Source organism: Rhinolophus sinicus, linkage group LG06, assembly GCF_036562045.2.
Source record: "Rhinolophus sinicus isolate RSC01 linkage group LG06, ASM3656204v1, whole genome shotgun sequence".
Classification (NCBI taxonomy): domain Eukaryota; kingdom Metazoa; phylum Chordata; class Mammalia; order Chiroptera; family Rhinolophidae; genus Rhinolophus; species Rhinolophus sinicus.
Genome location: NC_133756.1, coordinates 119,464,895 through 119,481,617, shown reverse-complemented (window position 1 = coordinate 119,481,617; position 16,723 = coordinate 119,464,895). Strand labels below are relative to the sequence as shown.

At 39.4% G+C, this 16,723-nt stretch overlaps 1 protein-coding gene across 1 annotated transcript in view; it reads left to right on the top strand.

The window, feature by feature from the left end:
• MRPL48 (mitochondrial ribosomal protein L48) overlaps positions 1-16,723 on the top strand; it is a 53,732-nt gene that overhangs the window by 5,276 nt on the left and 31,733 nt on the right. The window contains exons 2-4 of the mRNA XM_019744399.2: positions 3,447-3,499; positions 6,163-6,200; positions 15,173-15,261. Coding sequence (XP_019599958.2) covers positions 3,447-3,499; positions 6,163-6,200; positions 15,173-15,261 — 180 coding nt within the window. The remainder of the gene's footprint in view (positions 1-3,446; positions 3,500-6,162; positions 6,201-15,172; positions 15,262-16,723) is intronic.

Here is a 16,723-nt window from a genome sequence, read left to right as displayed (position 1 = left end):
GTGGATACAGTCCCAAAATAGATTACTTTTGTCCTGATAAATAATGCCGAGCATTGCAGGGGAGAGGAAGCACATTAGCCAGAGTTGAAAGGGAGTGTTCACACCACAAGTTGAATGTCTTCCAGGAAGCTGTCAACCTTTAAGCCTGGCTCTTAGACAATTAAATCCTTTGCTATTGTAGAGACTCAGAAATCTGAACAATTAAAGTGAGGAAAAACCAGTCTCATCAAGATCTTCCCATCCAATATCTTTTCTGTATGAAGTGACCCATTTAAGAATGTATTCTGTTTACTCTGATTTCTGTTGTTTATCCTGGTTGATAGATGTTGGGCCTGGAGGAACCGTAGCGTCATCGGCTCTAACTCTAGAGAGGGGACGTATTGGACGAGATGTTGTTGGCAAAAAGGTTGCTGCCACCAATCCAGTGCTGACAGGAGTCCCCAATTTGGGTTATGCGGTAAAGGGGTAGAAACTTTATTCAGATGAACAGTTTGCAAATCTCCAATAGAAGCCAAAAGTGCACTCCACGGAGACAAAGGGGAGGCCTGCTTATATAAAGTCCCTACCCCATCCCTGATTGGTCCATTTTTATGCAAATGAGGAATCCAAATCCCAACAGTCTAATTGGTCCAAATAGTACAACCTGATTTGTTGGAATTGCACATTCTGATTGGTCCTTATAGAGCTGCTTTGATTGGTCAGTAAAGATGTAAATGAGGCTACAGCTGTGCAGTAGTGATTGGATGGGGCAAGTCCCAGCCCATTGGTTGAAATACAATGCCAGGAGCTCTCTTATAAGGGTTGATTGGAACAGTGCAAGAGGCTGGCAGCTCAGTCTGTGGCTTTTCCCTGAAATGCACAGTGCTTAAGAGACATCTGTCAGCAATGGCTGCTAGACTCTAATTAGGAATTTGGGCCTAGTTAACCACGAGGAGCTCTTTGCAGATGTTTTCCTTCTCGAGGTCCACAGGATGGTGGCCAGTGGTGGGGGAGTTGGCTGGAGTTCCTGTCTCCTGGGGCTCACCGTTGCCTGCTCTATCCTTTATGTTGGCCAATATTAGGTTAAGCATATTGCCCACATACTTTACAGTCTTTTAATATCTGATTTAATTGTGATTTTTAGGACCATCTATGTACTTTGCCCTTCCTCTATTCATATCCTTCCCAATCTTCATGACTTCACATTCTTTGGGAGACTTTTCCTAAATTTGATCCCCTTCCCCCAATTTCCTAAGTACTAACACATTCATTTATGTAAGAGACGGTGTAAAATAGTGAGAAAATTATTTGCTTTGGAGTCAGAGAAACCTAAGATCCTATGCTAGTTATGATTGTACCTGTTTGACTTTGGGTAAATTACTTAACCTCCATTTCCTCAATTGTAAAATGGGATAATAATACTTATCCAGTAAGGGAATTATGATTTTGACATATAATTGGCACTAAATAAATGTGGGTGCTCCGCTTCTCGGCCTTTTGGCTAAGATCAAGTGTAGATGTGGGTGCTTAATAAATAATACCAATAATTATCGGTTATTCACTTCTTGCTGATCATTTATTTATTCACCAAAACAAGACGTGATTGAATGTCTACAATGTGCCTGAGAGGACTATGACATGACCTTTGCCCATGAGGATCTCTTGGTTTAGCGTAGTGGTCTACGGATGATGTTCAGAATTCTAGCGAATCTCTTATAGTATGCAAATTTTTGTATATCCATGCCTATATGTATTTGGGGAGAAGGTTCATGACTTTGAGCAGATTCTCAGCAACATCTGTTAACACCCCAAAAGGTAAGAACTTCTTCTGGCCATCTCCACCTGGATTTCCTGCCGGGGGTGCTTGTTGTTTGCACCAGCTATTGTGACTTAATCACATCATGCTTGCAGTACTGCTTAGCTGTTTAATACAAATGTATGTCCATATATATCTCCAGCCACTTGAACTCCTATAGGAGATGGATTGTGCTTACATTTTTTAACAGCTTTATTGAGATATAACTCACGTACCATACAATTCACTCATTTAAAATGTACAATTCAGTGGCTTTTAATATATTCAGAGTTGTGCAACCATCACGGCAATCAATTTTAGAACATTTTTCTCATCCCCAAAGAAACCCCATATCCCTTTGCTGTCATCCCCAGCTCCTCAGCCCCGCAGCCCTGGGCAACCACCAATCTACTTTCTCTATAGATTTGCCTATTCTCGGTATTTCATATAAATGGAGTCATACAATATTTGGCCCTTGTGACTGACTTCTTTCACTTAGCATAATGTTTTCAGAGTTCATCCATGTTGTTCCATTTTGCTTTTATAGGCCCTTTAATATTCAGCACAGTAGTTGGCACATAATAGTCTTTTTAAAAATAAACTATTTTAGAATAGTTTAGAATTACAGAAAAGTTGCAGAGATAGTACAGAGAATTCCCATATACCTCACATCTAAGTTTCCCTATTATTGTCTTACATTAGTAATGGTACATTTTTCATAATTAATGAACCAATATTGGTATGTTAAAGTCCATACTTTATTCGTAGTTCTTTCTTTGATCTAATGTCCTTTTTCTGTTCCAGCATCCCATCCAAGATATTTTATTACATTTAGTCGTCATGTCTCCTTAGGCTCCTATTGTCTGTGACAGTTTCTCAGCCTTTCCTTTGTTTTTGCTGAAAAGTCTTTTAACAGATGCATGTTGAAGGAACTGAAATTGTTACCCATAGTGGACAGGATTTTCTCTTTATGTTATGCAACCTTAAGGACATTTAGTATTTATTATCTAGTTACTTTACAAAAATACCTCCTCTATGTTAAGCACTCTGTTAGTAAAGCCATACTACTGAGTGAGATTGAAATAAGCAGGGAAGGAGGAATCTTAGGGAGGGAAGCTGCCACTGCCACTGCCTCTTCTCTTTATTAATGTTTTGATGATGTTGGTATCACTGTTATTATTATTGAGAGAGACAGTGTGCTGTAATACAGCCATTTGGAGTAAAACAGTCCTCTTGGCTACTTCTTAGCTGTAATCTCTCGGAATATAACCTCTATGGGCCCGAATTGCCTCACCCGTAAAATTGCCTTGTAGTGTTTTGAGAATTACGGAAGTGTGAAGAAAGTCCCTACATAGGCCTGTGCTTGGCAGAAGCATAATAGTTGTTGATTGATATTAGAAAAAAAATACATCAAATTGGAAAGGGGAAATAGGATTTTAAAAAGGCAGCATGGGAGAGGGGCTCTTATTTTTTTGAGCATTTTCGCTAGTGGGTGGAATAAGAAAAAAGATGACCTTGGTTTGCCTGCATGTTTGGTATTAACTATACGACAGCTTCTTTGCTAGACAACAACCTTTGGTTTGTGTACTGTGGGTTTCTAGCCTCTTTGTGAAGAGGTGCTTGGAAGTCTATGGATGCTTAATGTTGTCCTAATCTGGCTGTTTTGCTATAGGTGCTGTGTCTGAGGAACGATACCATTTTTAAGCAAGCCTTTCCTCTCTTAAGGTAAGGATATTAATAACAGTAGTTGAATATAGCGAATATTTACATTCTGCTAGGTAGTTCACACAGCACTTTTCTTCCATCATCTCCATTTACATGTCTAGTAAGCATTTCAAGCATGAACTCCCCTGCCGTCTTGCTCTTTCCACATTCTCAGTAAATGACAACTCCACTCATTTAGTTGTTCAGGCCAAATTCTGGAAGTCATCCCTGACACTGTTATTTTTCTCACTCTACATCCAATTCTTTATTATTCTTTTTTTAAAAATTTTTGTGAGTTTATTTGAGCCAAACTGACAACATATGCTGGGGAGCAAGATTTCAAGTGCTCCTACATCCAATTCTTTAACAAATCCTGTTGGCTCTATTTTTGAAATATTACAGAATCAAACCATTTCTCACCTCCAGTGTCAGGTCTCATACTTTCTGTTTCGCTAGGGACCAGCTACTTTATCTTCTTAACTACCATCATCCTACCGTCTAACTGGTATCCCTGCTTTCACTTTTGTCTTCTATCCTTTACACTAATATCAGAATGATTCTTTTAAAATCAAGTTAGCTCACGTTATTTCTCTCTCAGAATTCTCCCATCTTAATCAAAATGAGATCTACAATCCTTACCACGGCTTACAAGTCTTTATATAACCTGTTCCCTCATCATGTACTACTACTACTTACTCAGCTTTAGCTCCCTTTATATTTCTTGAGGATCTAAGCTCTCTCCTACCCCAGATCTGTGCACATTCTACCCTCAGATATTTATATGGCTTGCTCTCTTACTTTGTTCTCATCAGAGAGGCCTTCCCGACTACCCTATGTAACATGCCCCCCTCCATCAATCTCTATGCCCTTACCTTGCTTTATTTCTTCATAGCAGGTATCACCACCTGACACATTTTAAATATATGTCTGTGTGTATATATATTTAAATTGTCTGTCTTCTCCACCCTGCCCACTAGAACATAAGCATCATATGGATAAGGACTTTGCTAGTTTTGTTCCCTGCTGTAGCCGTAGAACCTAGAATGGTGTCTGACACGTAGTTGGTATTTAATAAATATTTGTTTAATGGATGACTAGATCTTCATAGTGACCTGGTGACATTATCTCAATTTTATGTATAACTGAGGGTCAGAATAGTTAATTGATTGCTGTAAGATGACACAGCTAATATCAGTTGGATTAGGATTCAAACCCAAGGGTTGTTGGTTTTTTTCATTCCTCTGCATATATAGTATGCTACCTCCCCATTGTTTTTCAGATGGTAATGAAGAGCATTTGGTAGTTTATTTCTTTCTCTATTCAGCAGATATTCACTGAGTGTCTTACATGTGACAGCCTCGTGATGTAAAACAATGACTTGTATATTATCCTGGACCACATGACACTTATGAGCTTGGATGATTTCTTTAATCCTTTACATTTATTGAAACCTTTCTCCTTTTATTCCCTTTCCATCTTAATCTATTTTTCCGTCATTAATCTGTCAAGTAATGAATATGTACTTACAATAGCACCATGCTAGGCATTTTACATGTTCTCTCTAATCTTCACAAAAAACCACTACAGGACAAATATAAATATTGCCATTTTACAAAAGAGGAAACTGGCTCAGAGAGTTTTCAGTGAACTCAGATAATAAATGTTATTATCTGCATTTTAAAGATGAGATAACTGAGTTACAGAGATATAAAGCAACTTGCCTGAGGTCACAGTTTGGAAATAGTGGAGTCAGCATTTAATCACAGACCTGCTTTTATCTCCAATTTGTTCCACAATTTAGTTTCAAAGCTTCGCAGGATGCTGAACTAAAATACTCTGATTACCTAGTCAGCCCATCAGCCATATTATTCTCCTCTATGTTCTCTGACTTCTGTATCCAGTCTGGCTCTCATTGCTGTCCCTTCCTCTCCATCCTCCCTGAGCATGTTCTAACAACGCAAGGCTATTGCAAGAACCCCCTCACTGGTTCTCTTGCCTCAGTCTTACATCTTCCCATTCATTTCTCACTGGCTGTCAGGGGTTAACTTTCCAAAACTTAAACTTGATGATATCACTCCTGTGCTTAAATTCTGCCAGGAGATTCCCACTGCCTACACATAGTAAAGACAAAGCTCCTTAGCACAGTGTGCAAGGGGCTTCATAACCTGGTCCCTGATTACCTTTTTCACTCTGCTCCCTTCCCTGCTGCATAAGTTCCACTCACATCCAGCTGCTTGCTGTTTCCCAAACATACCACTTTCATACCTCTGCCTAGAATGCTTTACCTATAAGGGTAAATAATTGAGAACAGTTCATTTTTAAAGCTGAGCTCAAATAGTTTCACCTCCCTGGTGGAAATGACCACACTTTCCTTTGTGTTCTACCAAATCTTGTATGTTTTTGTTCTGGGTCTGCACTATATTGTGGCTCACATTTGTTTATATACAGTACCTCTCTCCTAACTAGACCATAGATAGAGGCATTTACTTGATTTTGCATCCTCAAAACCTAGTACATTGTTTGGCACATAGCAGGTACTTAAAAATGTGGAAAGGAGGGAAGGAGGGAATAAGGAAATACCTGGCATTGACTTATCCTTAGTGAGGAGTATAGAAGTTTTGATAACTGTGCAAGTAAAATGTGGGTATCTAACTGTATTCAGCATACTCTCTCCCTCTTTTTAGGTTTAAAACTTCAGGAGAGAATCCCATCTGTTCTGCAGGTAAGCTCTTATTTCCTGATGTAGTCTGCCTGCTTTAAGTGATTCTGTAACACTCTGTAATAATTTTGTCTAGAAGGATGCTAACATATATTTGAGAAGAGTGGCTGGAACCAAACCCTGCCCCTCACGTGGAATAGGACAGTGGGTGAGAACATAAAGTGGTGGTTCAGAGCAAGAACTCTGTAGTTAGTTTGGATTCCAACTCTCCCACATACTCTACCACATAGTCTGTGACCTTTGGCTACCTCTCCATAGCTTGCTTTCCTCACTGTAAAGACATGAGGATAATTATAGTACTAACTACAAGGAATTATTTGAAGATGCAATTCGATAAAACACATAAAGTGTTGTTTTTATAATAAGAGCTGTTGTTGTTATTTTTACTTACTGCCACTAGTCCAGACCTATTGTTCATGTCCATCATCTAACAGGCTAAGGCTTTTCTTATACTGTTTTGTTCAAAATGAATGTCCATTTGATCTGACTAATTCAATACATTTTAATCTGTTTCAACCCAATGACTTGCCATTTTTGCTTTGTCTCTTAAGTGAGAAATTTCAAAGCAGTTGTTGGATTTTAATGACATTAGTCATTTGTCTAAAGAGTATCAGAGGCAAAGGAATGATGGGAGTAAAGAAGGGAACTGTAATAACACAAGTGCCTAATATGTGCCATGAAGTGTATAAGAGGTTTTATATCTGTTAATCATTTCAGAAAATGGATTCAGTGTGTAGAGAATCACCATTTCTACAAGCCCCAAAGCCCAGCATCTCAAAATACGGGCTTCGTTTTATTTATTCATTCTCTCAACAAGTATTTATTGTACCAGAATGTGTTTTAGGTGCTAGAGATACAAAATTAAGAGGATACAGTCCTTACCATTTGGAATCTTACAGTCGTGTAATAAATAATTTTTCCCCCAAGAATATACAATGAACATTTATGTACCCACCACTTACATTCAACTGTTGTTAACATTTTGCTATCAGACATCATACCTCATACTTAAATACTTCAGCATGCATTTCTAGAAATAAGGACATTCTCTACATTCTGTTAAAAGACCACAAAACCATGATTTCACTCAAGAAATTAATAATAATGTCTCAATATCATCTAATAACTGTATCCATTTTCTCAATTGTCCCCAAAATAATTTTCGTGAGTGTTGTTTATAACCAAAAGCCAATGAAGTTTCACACTTTGTATTTCACTATTATGTCATCTTTAATCTAGAACAGTTCTACCACTTTTTTTCTACAACAGTGACTTTTTGATTAGGTCAGACCACTTGTTTTGTAGAATATCCTCTCTTCTTGATTTGTCTGATTATTTTCTCATGGTGTTGTATAACATGGTATTCTGTCCCCTTCCTACAAACTGAAAGTTAGCTCTAAAAGCTTGCCTAGATTTAAGTTAAGTTTTAACAAGAAAACTTCGTAACTGATGCTCTGAATATTGCATCCTATCAGGAGATTTGAAAAAATAACTAAGCATAAATGTCTCATTATAAAAATGAAAAACATCCATTTTAGAGAATATGGAAAATAAACACAGATATGAAGAAGAAGATGAAGAAAATAAAAATGACCTGTAATCCTACCATCCAGAGATTATTGCTTAACATTTTGATGTATATCCTACCAGGTCTCTCTCTATAGATAGATTGACAGATAGATAGATAGATAGATAGATAGATAGATAGATAGATAGATAGATATACAATATATATCTTTTTGTCTTGCAGTAATGGGAACAAATGATATACAATGCTTTATAATTTCCTTTTTTCCCCACTTAATGTATAGTGAACATGTTTCTACTACAATAGATAAATAAATATATAATTATTTTGAATGTACTGCCTTAAAAGAAACAATTTGGAAGGGAAGTTTCTGAATCCAATTTTGAACATGTTGGCTTGAGTGCTTGTGAGGGGGATATATTAATTAGCCCATTGGATGCACTGATCTTGAGCTCAAAATATAGGTGTGGATTGAAACTGTAAATTTGAAAGCCATCATACTGTCCATTTCAATTGATGTCATGGGAATAAATATGATCGCTTGAGAACAAGTGGAGAAGAGGCACAAGGATCAGGCCCTGAGGAACTTCAGCATTAAAAAATTGGGTAGAGAAGGTGAAAGAACTGGAAAATGGGAGGCCAAAATGGTGCAAGGAAACCAGGGTAGTATAGTTTCATGGCAGCCAAAAGGAGTGTTTTAAGAAGGAAAGAGTAGTCAACCATATTACAGTTTCAAATGTGCTGCTGAAAGATCATGAAAGATATCAACAGTATCTTTGGTTTTAGCAACAAAGAGGTCACTTGGTGACCTTAGTGAGAGCAGTGTCTGTGTAGGGGGGATAGGTCAGTTGTGGAAGTCAACTGTGGGTTGACAAGTGAATGGGAGTTTAGGACTTAGGGAAGGCTATTATAGACAATTTTTTGTGAAGTTTGACTGTGAATGGGAGGAAAGAAGACTGGCAGGAGATGGAGAGGGATTTGGGGTCCAGGAAAGTTTTTCTTTTTTTATGCTTATTTCTCTTTTAATGACATTTTTTATTTTGAGAGATATGAAAAAAGGTAGAAAAGCAAAACAGATAATATATCAAATAAACCCAGATCTGGCAGTTATTAACATTGTTTTAGATTTTTTTCTTTTGTATTAAAAAGGAAAGGATTATGTTCAAGTCCTCTTATTCCCTAGCTGTGGTTTCATCCCTTAACCCACAACCAGAGACAAAGTTCATTTTGAATTGGTATGTGTTCTGAGGAAGTTTTTTTAAAAATTAGTATGAAAATTATCAACTGTTAAAAAAAAACTTAAATGCATTCATATGGATGCATATGGTAAAAGTCAATATAAACTGTACAAAAAGATGTATTTTTTTCTATTTCCCAGTCTTACTCCAGTGGTATCCACTAATACCATGTTTCCCCGAAAATAAGACCAGGTCTTATATTAAGTTTTGCTCCAAAAGACGCATTAGGGCTTATATTCAAGGGATGTTATCCTGAAAAAATCATGTTAGGGCTGATTTTCCAGTTAGGTCTTATTTTCGGGGAAACACGGTAGCAATTTCTTATATGTTTTTCAAGAAAGTTTTTTGCATATTTGAACATACACATTACGTGTGTTATGACTGCATCTCAAATGCTGTCTGATTATTCACTTAAGATATGGTTCTAAAAGTCAAACTCTTATGTCAAAGGAAATGCACATTTTTAAAGCTATTGATGTGTATTTCCACACTGTTCTCCAGAAAGACTGCACCATTTTATACTTCTTTGGTATTTGAGAATCCTTTTTTATACACTCATCAACATTGAGTGTTATTATTTTTTTATATTTGCTTACATTATAAGTTTAAAAATGTCACCCCTTGTTTTTGTAATTTGCATGTCTTTGATTACTAGTTGCTTGAACATATTTTCATACATTTACTGACCACTTATCGTTTCCTTTGCCCATTTTTCAATTGTCATCAGGGAATCCCAGTGTTTAGAAGGCTCCAAGGCCCAAATGACTCATCAGTGTTGGTATGCCAAGATCATTCTACTGGAAAAGACACAGCTTTGTTGGCATTTTTCATGGGTTCTTTGAGAGATCTTTAAAGTCAGAAATTTCAAAATTGAATTATAATGATGTTCAGAAAAGAACAGCAGGGAGCAGTGCCTCGTTCTTTCCTTCCCCCATCGTGCTCTCTGGGGGTCTGGGTACCATCCCAGCTGCTCTCTCCACGGTGTGGCCCTGACTGTAGCGGCCATCTTTTTCTTACTGATTGAAACGTACATAGAGAGGTAGGAGTAATTATTTATAAAGAGGTCTAAAGAGGTTAAATGAAGGGAACTTAAGAGTCCTCTGAATGAGCAAAAAAGTGGAGTTAGAAAAACATGGTATATTCCAGTTCAAGTAGTTCAGTGTAATTAGCAAAACAAAGAAAAGTTTGAAGAGCTTTTGAAAAAAGTGGGTAGCTGCCAGGGCCAAATCATTGCAGACTGTCTTGGTAAACTACCTCAAGAACACACATATACACACACACACACATTTATACGTTTATACATATGTATATACATATATACATTTTCTGAGCACATACTGTTTGCCAGGTGCTGGGGTATATCAGGGCCTTGCAGTCTGTTGAATGGAGAGAATATCCTGTAATTAATCCTTGGCTGGGGCTACCCCAATGTTTTCCTTTGAAGGAGGAAACAACTAAAGTGAAGTTGTTTACCCCCATCCTGGATTGATGGTTTAGTACTCAGTTTAGTAAACAAGAACATTGAAAAACAGTTGGCTCTGGCATATGTAAAAGAAGGGGTGTGATGTGGAAGAAGCCAGTACGTGATTACGTCCTATAATTGTGTTAATTGAAAGATTTTCAAAGCCTCCTTTTGAAACCCTGTGGTTTTGTGTCTTCTTCACTGAAAAGAGTTGCCTTTTCTCTCAGGAGGCTGCAATGTTAATATGACAGCAGGAAACCCAGCTTAATGACACGGAGCAGGGGGAACATTCAGTTGAACTTATTAGAAATCAGAGGCTTTCAAACTTGTAAATGTTATAATTGAAACAACTGGCTAATTAAGCAGTTTAACCACTGATAATTTGACCAAAACCTTTCATTTAAGGGGGAAATGGTTAATTTAACAGTAAGTTGAATCAGCTTCTTAATTAACCAGCTGCTCTAATTATGGGAATTGCCCCAAACTGAATTTGAAAATGCCTCTTTGCCAAGGAATTCCAGTGGGTGAGAGGCTGAGGCAAGCATTTGTGACATTTCCACCTGAGATGTGTCATCATCTCAAAGATCACTTTCAGTTCTGCTGTTTGAAACCACTGGTGGGTTATTGACTTTCTCTGTGCTTAAATGGTGATTGGCATCTGAGTTTTCTTTTTTATTTACACAAAAGTTTTTCTATATAATGGAGGCATGGGAGAGCTGTAACCATGAAGTAAACTCTGTGATTTTTCTATATTTAGGGCAGCAGAAAAGTTTCCCAAAGATGGTGCCATTTGAGCTGGCCCTGGAGGCTGTAGGATTTCACCAGTCAGATAGGAACAGTCCCAACAGGGGGGAACTGCCCAGCATGGCACAGAGGCATGACAACTATATGGTTTACACAGAATGGCAAGTGTATCTCTGGCTGAGGAGCAACTTTTCAAAGGCCTGGAGGAGTGGGAGAATGAGGAGATGAGGTAGTTGGAACTAGACTAGAAAATCCAGGTTCTTCATTGCTTACCTAAGGAGGGGGTATTTTGGGCAGTGGAAAACCATCAGACATTTTGAAATATGGCAAAGACCTTCCCTGTTTCATTCATTGGTGTGTCTGTAGTGACTGGTGCAGTGCCCTGCACATAGTTAAGTACTTTTTTAAAAATTATGTGTGTGCAATGAAGAAATGGTTGAATTAATGAAAGAATATAACATGGTTAGGCCTGTGTTTTAGAAGGATTAGTTTGTCAGCTCTAGAAGATGGAATAGAGAGAGGGGTGTGGATACAGTGAGATCGCCACCACCAACATAGCCAAGGTTACCACTCGAGTTTCCTAGCCCTTCCATCAGATTCCTCACCACCCACTTTTCCACACAACAACCAAAGTGATCTTCTTAAAACACATCAGACATGTAACTTCCCTGCTGGCAGTCCAGTCTGAAATCCAAACCCTTAAGAAGGCCCAGTGTTGTGTGTTCTGCCCACTGCCCCCGTCTCTGGTACACCGTGTACCCCTCTCACTGTGTCAGCCACACTGAAAGCCCTGCTGGTCCTTGAATGTGCCAAGCTGTACCCCACACGGGGACTTTGCACAGCTATTCCTTCTGCCTGGAACATTCATACTCTGTTTACCTAATAAACTCCTATTTGCCTTTCAGGTCTGAATTTATTTTATTTATTTATTTTTGAATAGATAATACATATACGTGGAACAAGTTTTAAAAGATACAAAAGAGTATAAAATAAACAGTAAGTCTCCTCTCCTCCTGCCTTTTAGCCACTTCCCCTCCCTGGGGATAACCAACCACTGTCACCACTTCCCTCGAATTCTGTTCTCAGTTCACATGCCATTTTCTCAGAGAGGCCTTCCCCGATACTCCAATCTAAAGTAGATCCACCGATTGTATTGCCACAGCCCTTTGTGCTTTTCCTTTTTATTATTTATCACAATTTGTAATTTTATATTTATTTTGTGACTAGTTCGTTAATGATTCCTTCCTCCCATTAGACAGTCAGCTCCATAACCAGAGTTTTGTTGGCCTTGCCCACTTTTATATCCCCAACTCTTTGTACAGAGCCTGGCACATCCTATATAAGTACTCAGTAACTAAGCCCTTCCTAAGCTTTGCCTGTTTTTGTGAACTCATGCCTTGCCACCTTGCGCCTCATGCTCTGCCTTGAAATTCTCTCCTTCCCTCCCCATACCATTTTCTCTCCTTACTAACTCAGTCATCCTTCAAGTTTTACTTAAAAGCCACCAGCTCTAAGAATCCCTTCCCAACACCTCAAGTCCAGCCTCAGTGCCCCTCTCATGTATAGAGCCCTAATCAGTGAGAAAAGGATGGCCGCTACAGTCAGGCCCACACCGTGGAGAGAGCAGCTGGGATGGTACCCAGAGCCCACAGAGAGCACGATGGGGGAAGGTAGGAACAAGGCACTGCTCCCTACTGCTCTTTTCTGAACATCATTATAATTCAATTTTGAAATTTCTGACTTTAAAGATCTCTCAAAGAACCATGAAAGGGCTCTATGTACAGAGATGGCATTGGTATTACTGCCTCCCCAGTAGATCATAGGTTCTGTATGGCAGCGACTTTGTCCATTGTTGTAGCTTCTAGGGCACTGTGTGGTACCAGTCAGTCCTGCCATGGCCACTGGGTTGTTCACACACTGCTCACCTTTAGTGTGTGCCCTTCACATGGTTGTGAGGGTATAATTGTTGCTGGCTACCCTGACGGGCAATAATAAATAACTGTTGCATGAATGAACATGCTTTGCAGAGTTCAGTGCTTTTTAGGACAGCAATAGAAGATTTCGCTGTTCTACTCAGGGAGTCTTCAACATCACTTTTGGGTCTTTGGTTTCTTTTTTTTCTTTTTCTTTTTAATGGTGAAAGAGCAGTTTATTAGAAGAAAAAGTACACTTCAAAGAGGTAGCAGTGGGCCCAAGCAGAAGGCAGTGGCTCAAAGGCCATTATTAGAAGAGAAAATGTACTCTAAAGGGTTAGGAGCGGGCTGCGGCTCAAAGGCTCAAAGGGCCAAAGGCCAAGGCCAACGGCCTCTTTGGCTTATTTTAATGCTCCCACGTAACCATGCACATCTCTCATTGCTTCTCCTACTTTGAAGTTATAATAAAATCTTGGTTATACATAATGAAATTCACTTGAAAGGCTCTGCTCTGAGGGTCACTGTATACCCATCAGTACGATTTGGATATCAGCCCTTTGGGTGAGGCCCCAGGCCCCAAGTTGCAGAGTTGGAACCTGAAAGCTCAAAAGGTCAAAGGTCTTGGATTCAGAGAGACAGAATTGGGACAACAGCCAAGAACACAGCTGTTATGATCAGTGCTCTTTGGGAACCTCTGCCAAAAATACCCCCTTCTTCCTTGCATGGTAAACTCCTACTCCTCTTTTAAGAGTGCAGCTTTTACCTCTTCTGAGCCTCTTCCCCTGCACCCTTCACCACTCCCACTCCCACCCCCACTGCCCAAGGCAGAATTAGTTGTTCCATCCTTTAGGCACTCACTACCTTGCTTTTCATTTCCATTAAAGTATTTTGTACACCGTACGGGAACTCTGCATTCCCATCATCTTTCCGAGGTACACGTTGAGTGTCTGGGGAAAGGAGCATATTTAGTCACCTTTGTCCCAGTGTTTATACAGTTGTTGGCATGTTATAGTAAATGTGGACTAATGTATGTCATCCAGCATTGTGGGTTGGAAAGGCAGGATTGATTCTGAAGCCAGTCTCTGGTTGGCCTGGCGCAGAGCAGACGTGCTTGGAAGCCCATTTTAGAAAAGAGAAGCTTACGCGACATTCCTCTTCTTGATGTCATTAGACTTTTCCACACCATGTTGCATTTAGTCCCCCTGCCCCCCACCCTGAGTGATGACCCTGGGGAGATGAGAGCAGGACCATAGGAGCTGGGAGGAAAGAGCAGAACCTAGTACTAGTACTTTTGCTGAAGGTGGACAGCGAGCAAGAGAGACCGACAGACATAGAGGAACAGTGAAAGGGCTGAGATAAGGAACTGAGATCTGAATTAGAAAAGATCAGACCTAGCTAGATTTTATATTCCAGAAATTCAGATGTTATAACACATCTGAGCACATGCTGTTCAGCCAAATAGACCTGGGTTTAAATTGCAGTCTGTCTTTTTTTACTTGCTGGATTTTACTTGGCCCATTCACCACTATTTTTTGAGCTGTCATTTATTTGTAAATGAGGATAAAAATAATGAGGATTAGAGTCCGTCCTTGAAGGGGGATCTGGGTAGCGCTTCTCTGGGCCTGCCATACTGAATATGTACTCATACGGGAGAACCTGTTTTATACTCAGTAGTAGTACATACACACTGTCTGACATTAGGTTTCTGTTTTTATTGTTATTCACTTAACAGTGTGTGTTAGAAATTGTTCTGTATCAGCACAAATAAATCAAATTAGATGGTTTTTAAAACTTTGTGGAAATCTGTGATTGTCCTCTTACTGGGTTATATTTGCCAACTATTTCTTTGCTATACAATCTGCAGTAGAAGACTTCAAAAGGATTATTGCCTGTTGAGGGGCCAAAGAAGAGAAAAGGGGGGTAAACTGAGAGTCAGCCCAGGATCAAAAAATAGCTCTGGTTCTTTAAACCAACAAAAGGCCTGCTATTTGCAAATGTTACCAGCCTTGCAGTGGAGAATTTGTCTCCTCACATGTGATCTGTCCCTGGAGGTGCTCTGAAACAGGTTTGTCTTATTTTGTCTCTTGTAGGTGGCATTGTGCTGAGTACGAGTCGACACTACAAGACAAAGCCCACCCATGGCATTGGAAGATACAAGCACCTAATTAAAGCGCAAGAGGTAAAGGGGCAGGAGTCCTATAGAAAAGGAGAGCATGCAGCTTTTACAAACACCAGAAGGTCAGATTTGCATAGGTTGGATAGTAGTGGAGCTACTAGTTACTTAGTTACTTAGTTTGGATACTATCCAGAGTGGAGATGTTCTTGCCAGTTCCCAATCTTGTCCCTAGGCCAGGTTATCACAGTGAAAAGCAAATCATTTGCTTTTATTACTTGTGATACTTTAAAAATACTTTTCTTGGAACTTAGTTCGGTATAGACCTCACAATGGAAACGATACAAGTACATTCGGTTTCGTTGAGTGAATGGTTTGTGGCAAGTAGAGGTGGATTGACACGTTTAACCAAATAACTGAATTTTATAGTATTTGCAGACTTAAAATATGTACTAGGTTAGGACAGTTAAGTTTGTGAACTTATCCTAGAAAAAGTGCTCCATACCTCACTGCTGAATATCACTATGGTCTCCTTCAAAGTACTCACCTTGGGAAGCTATGCACCAACGCCAGTGCCTACCTATAGTCCACCCTTCAAAGCAATTTTGGAACTCTTTTTCTGGCATGGCCATCAGAGCTGTCATCGTATTACCCTTGATGTCCTGAATGTCATCAAAATGTCTTCCTTTCAATATTTCCTTTATCTTTCGGTAAAGAGAAAAGTCATTGGGGGCTTGATCAGGTGAATAGGGAGGGTGTTCCAATACAGTTATTTGTTAAATACTCCCTCACAGACAGTGCCGTGTGAGCTGGTGCATTGTCGTGATGCAAGAGCCACGAATTGTTGGCAGAAAATTCAGGTTGTCTAACTTTTTCACGCAGCCTTTACAGCACTTCCAAATAGTAAACTTGGTTAACTGTTGGTCCAATTGGTACAAATTCATAATGAATCATCCCTCTGGTATCAAAAAAGGTTAGCAACATCGTTGCAACAAGTTCAAGAACTTAATTGTCAGACCTTGGTTTGTGTTCTCTGAATCCATTGTCACAGATAACTGGTAGTTTTAAGCATTATAAGATTGTTTAGCCTATTTCAGTGGCCGCAGCTGCAGGATTGCTTCTGTGGTGGTTCGATTTTTGTGCACGTGCAGAGAATTTTCTGGTGAGGTGAGCACAACACTGACCTGAAAGTCAGAAGGTTTGGCTTTGAGTCATGATTCTATCACTTCCTGTAAACAATACAGTTAAGAAGATTTTGCTGTTCTTCTCAGGGAATCTTCAACATCACTTTTGGTTCTTTGGCTTATTTTAATGCACACACGTAACCATGCATATCTCCTATTACATCTCCTTGGCAGAAGTTCAATACCACTGTACTTGGGCCTCAGAAGCCACTAAACTTGCCGTATTCTCCTGAGCATCATTCTTTTATCAAGGAATTTCATGACAGGAACAGTGTCTGAGGCCTGTACCGGACAGTCTCCCATCAGAAAACAAACCAACTCAGATTGTCTGTTTGTAGTGGGGA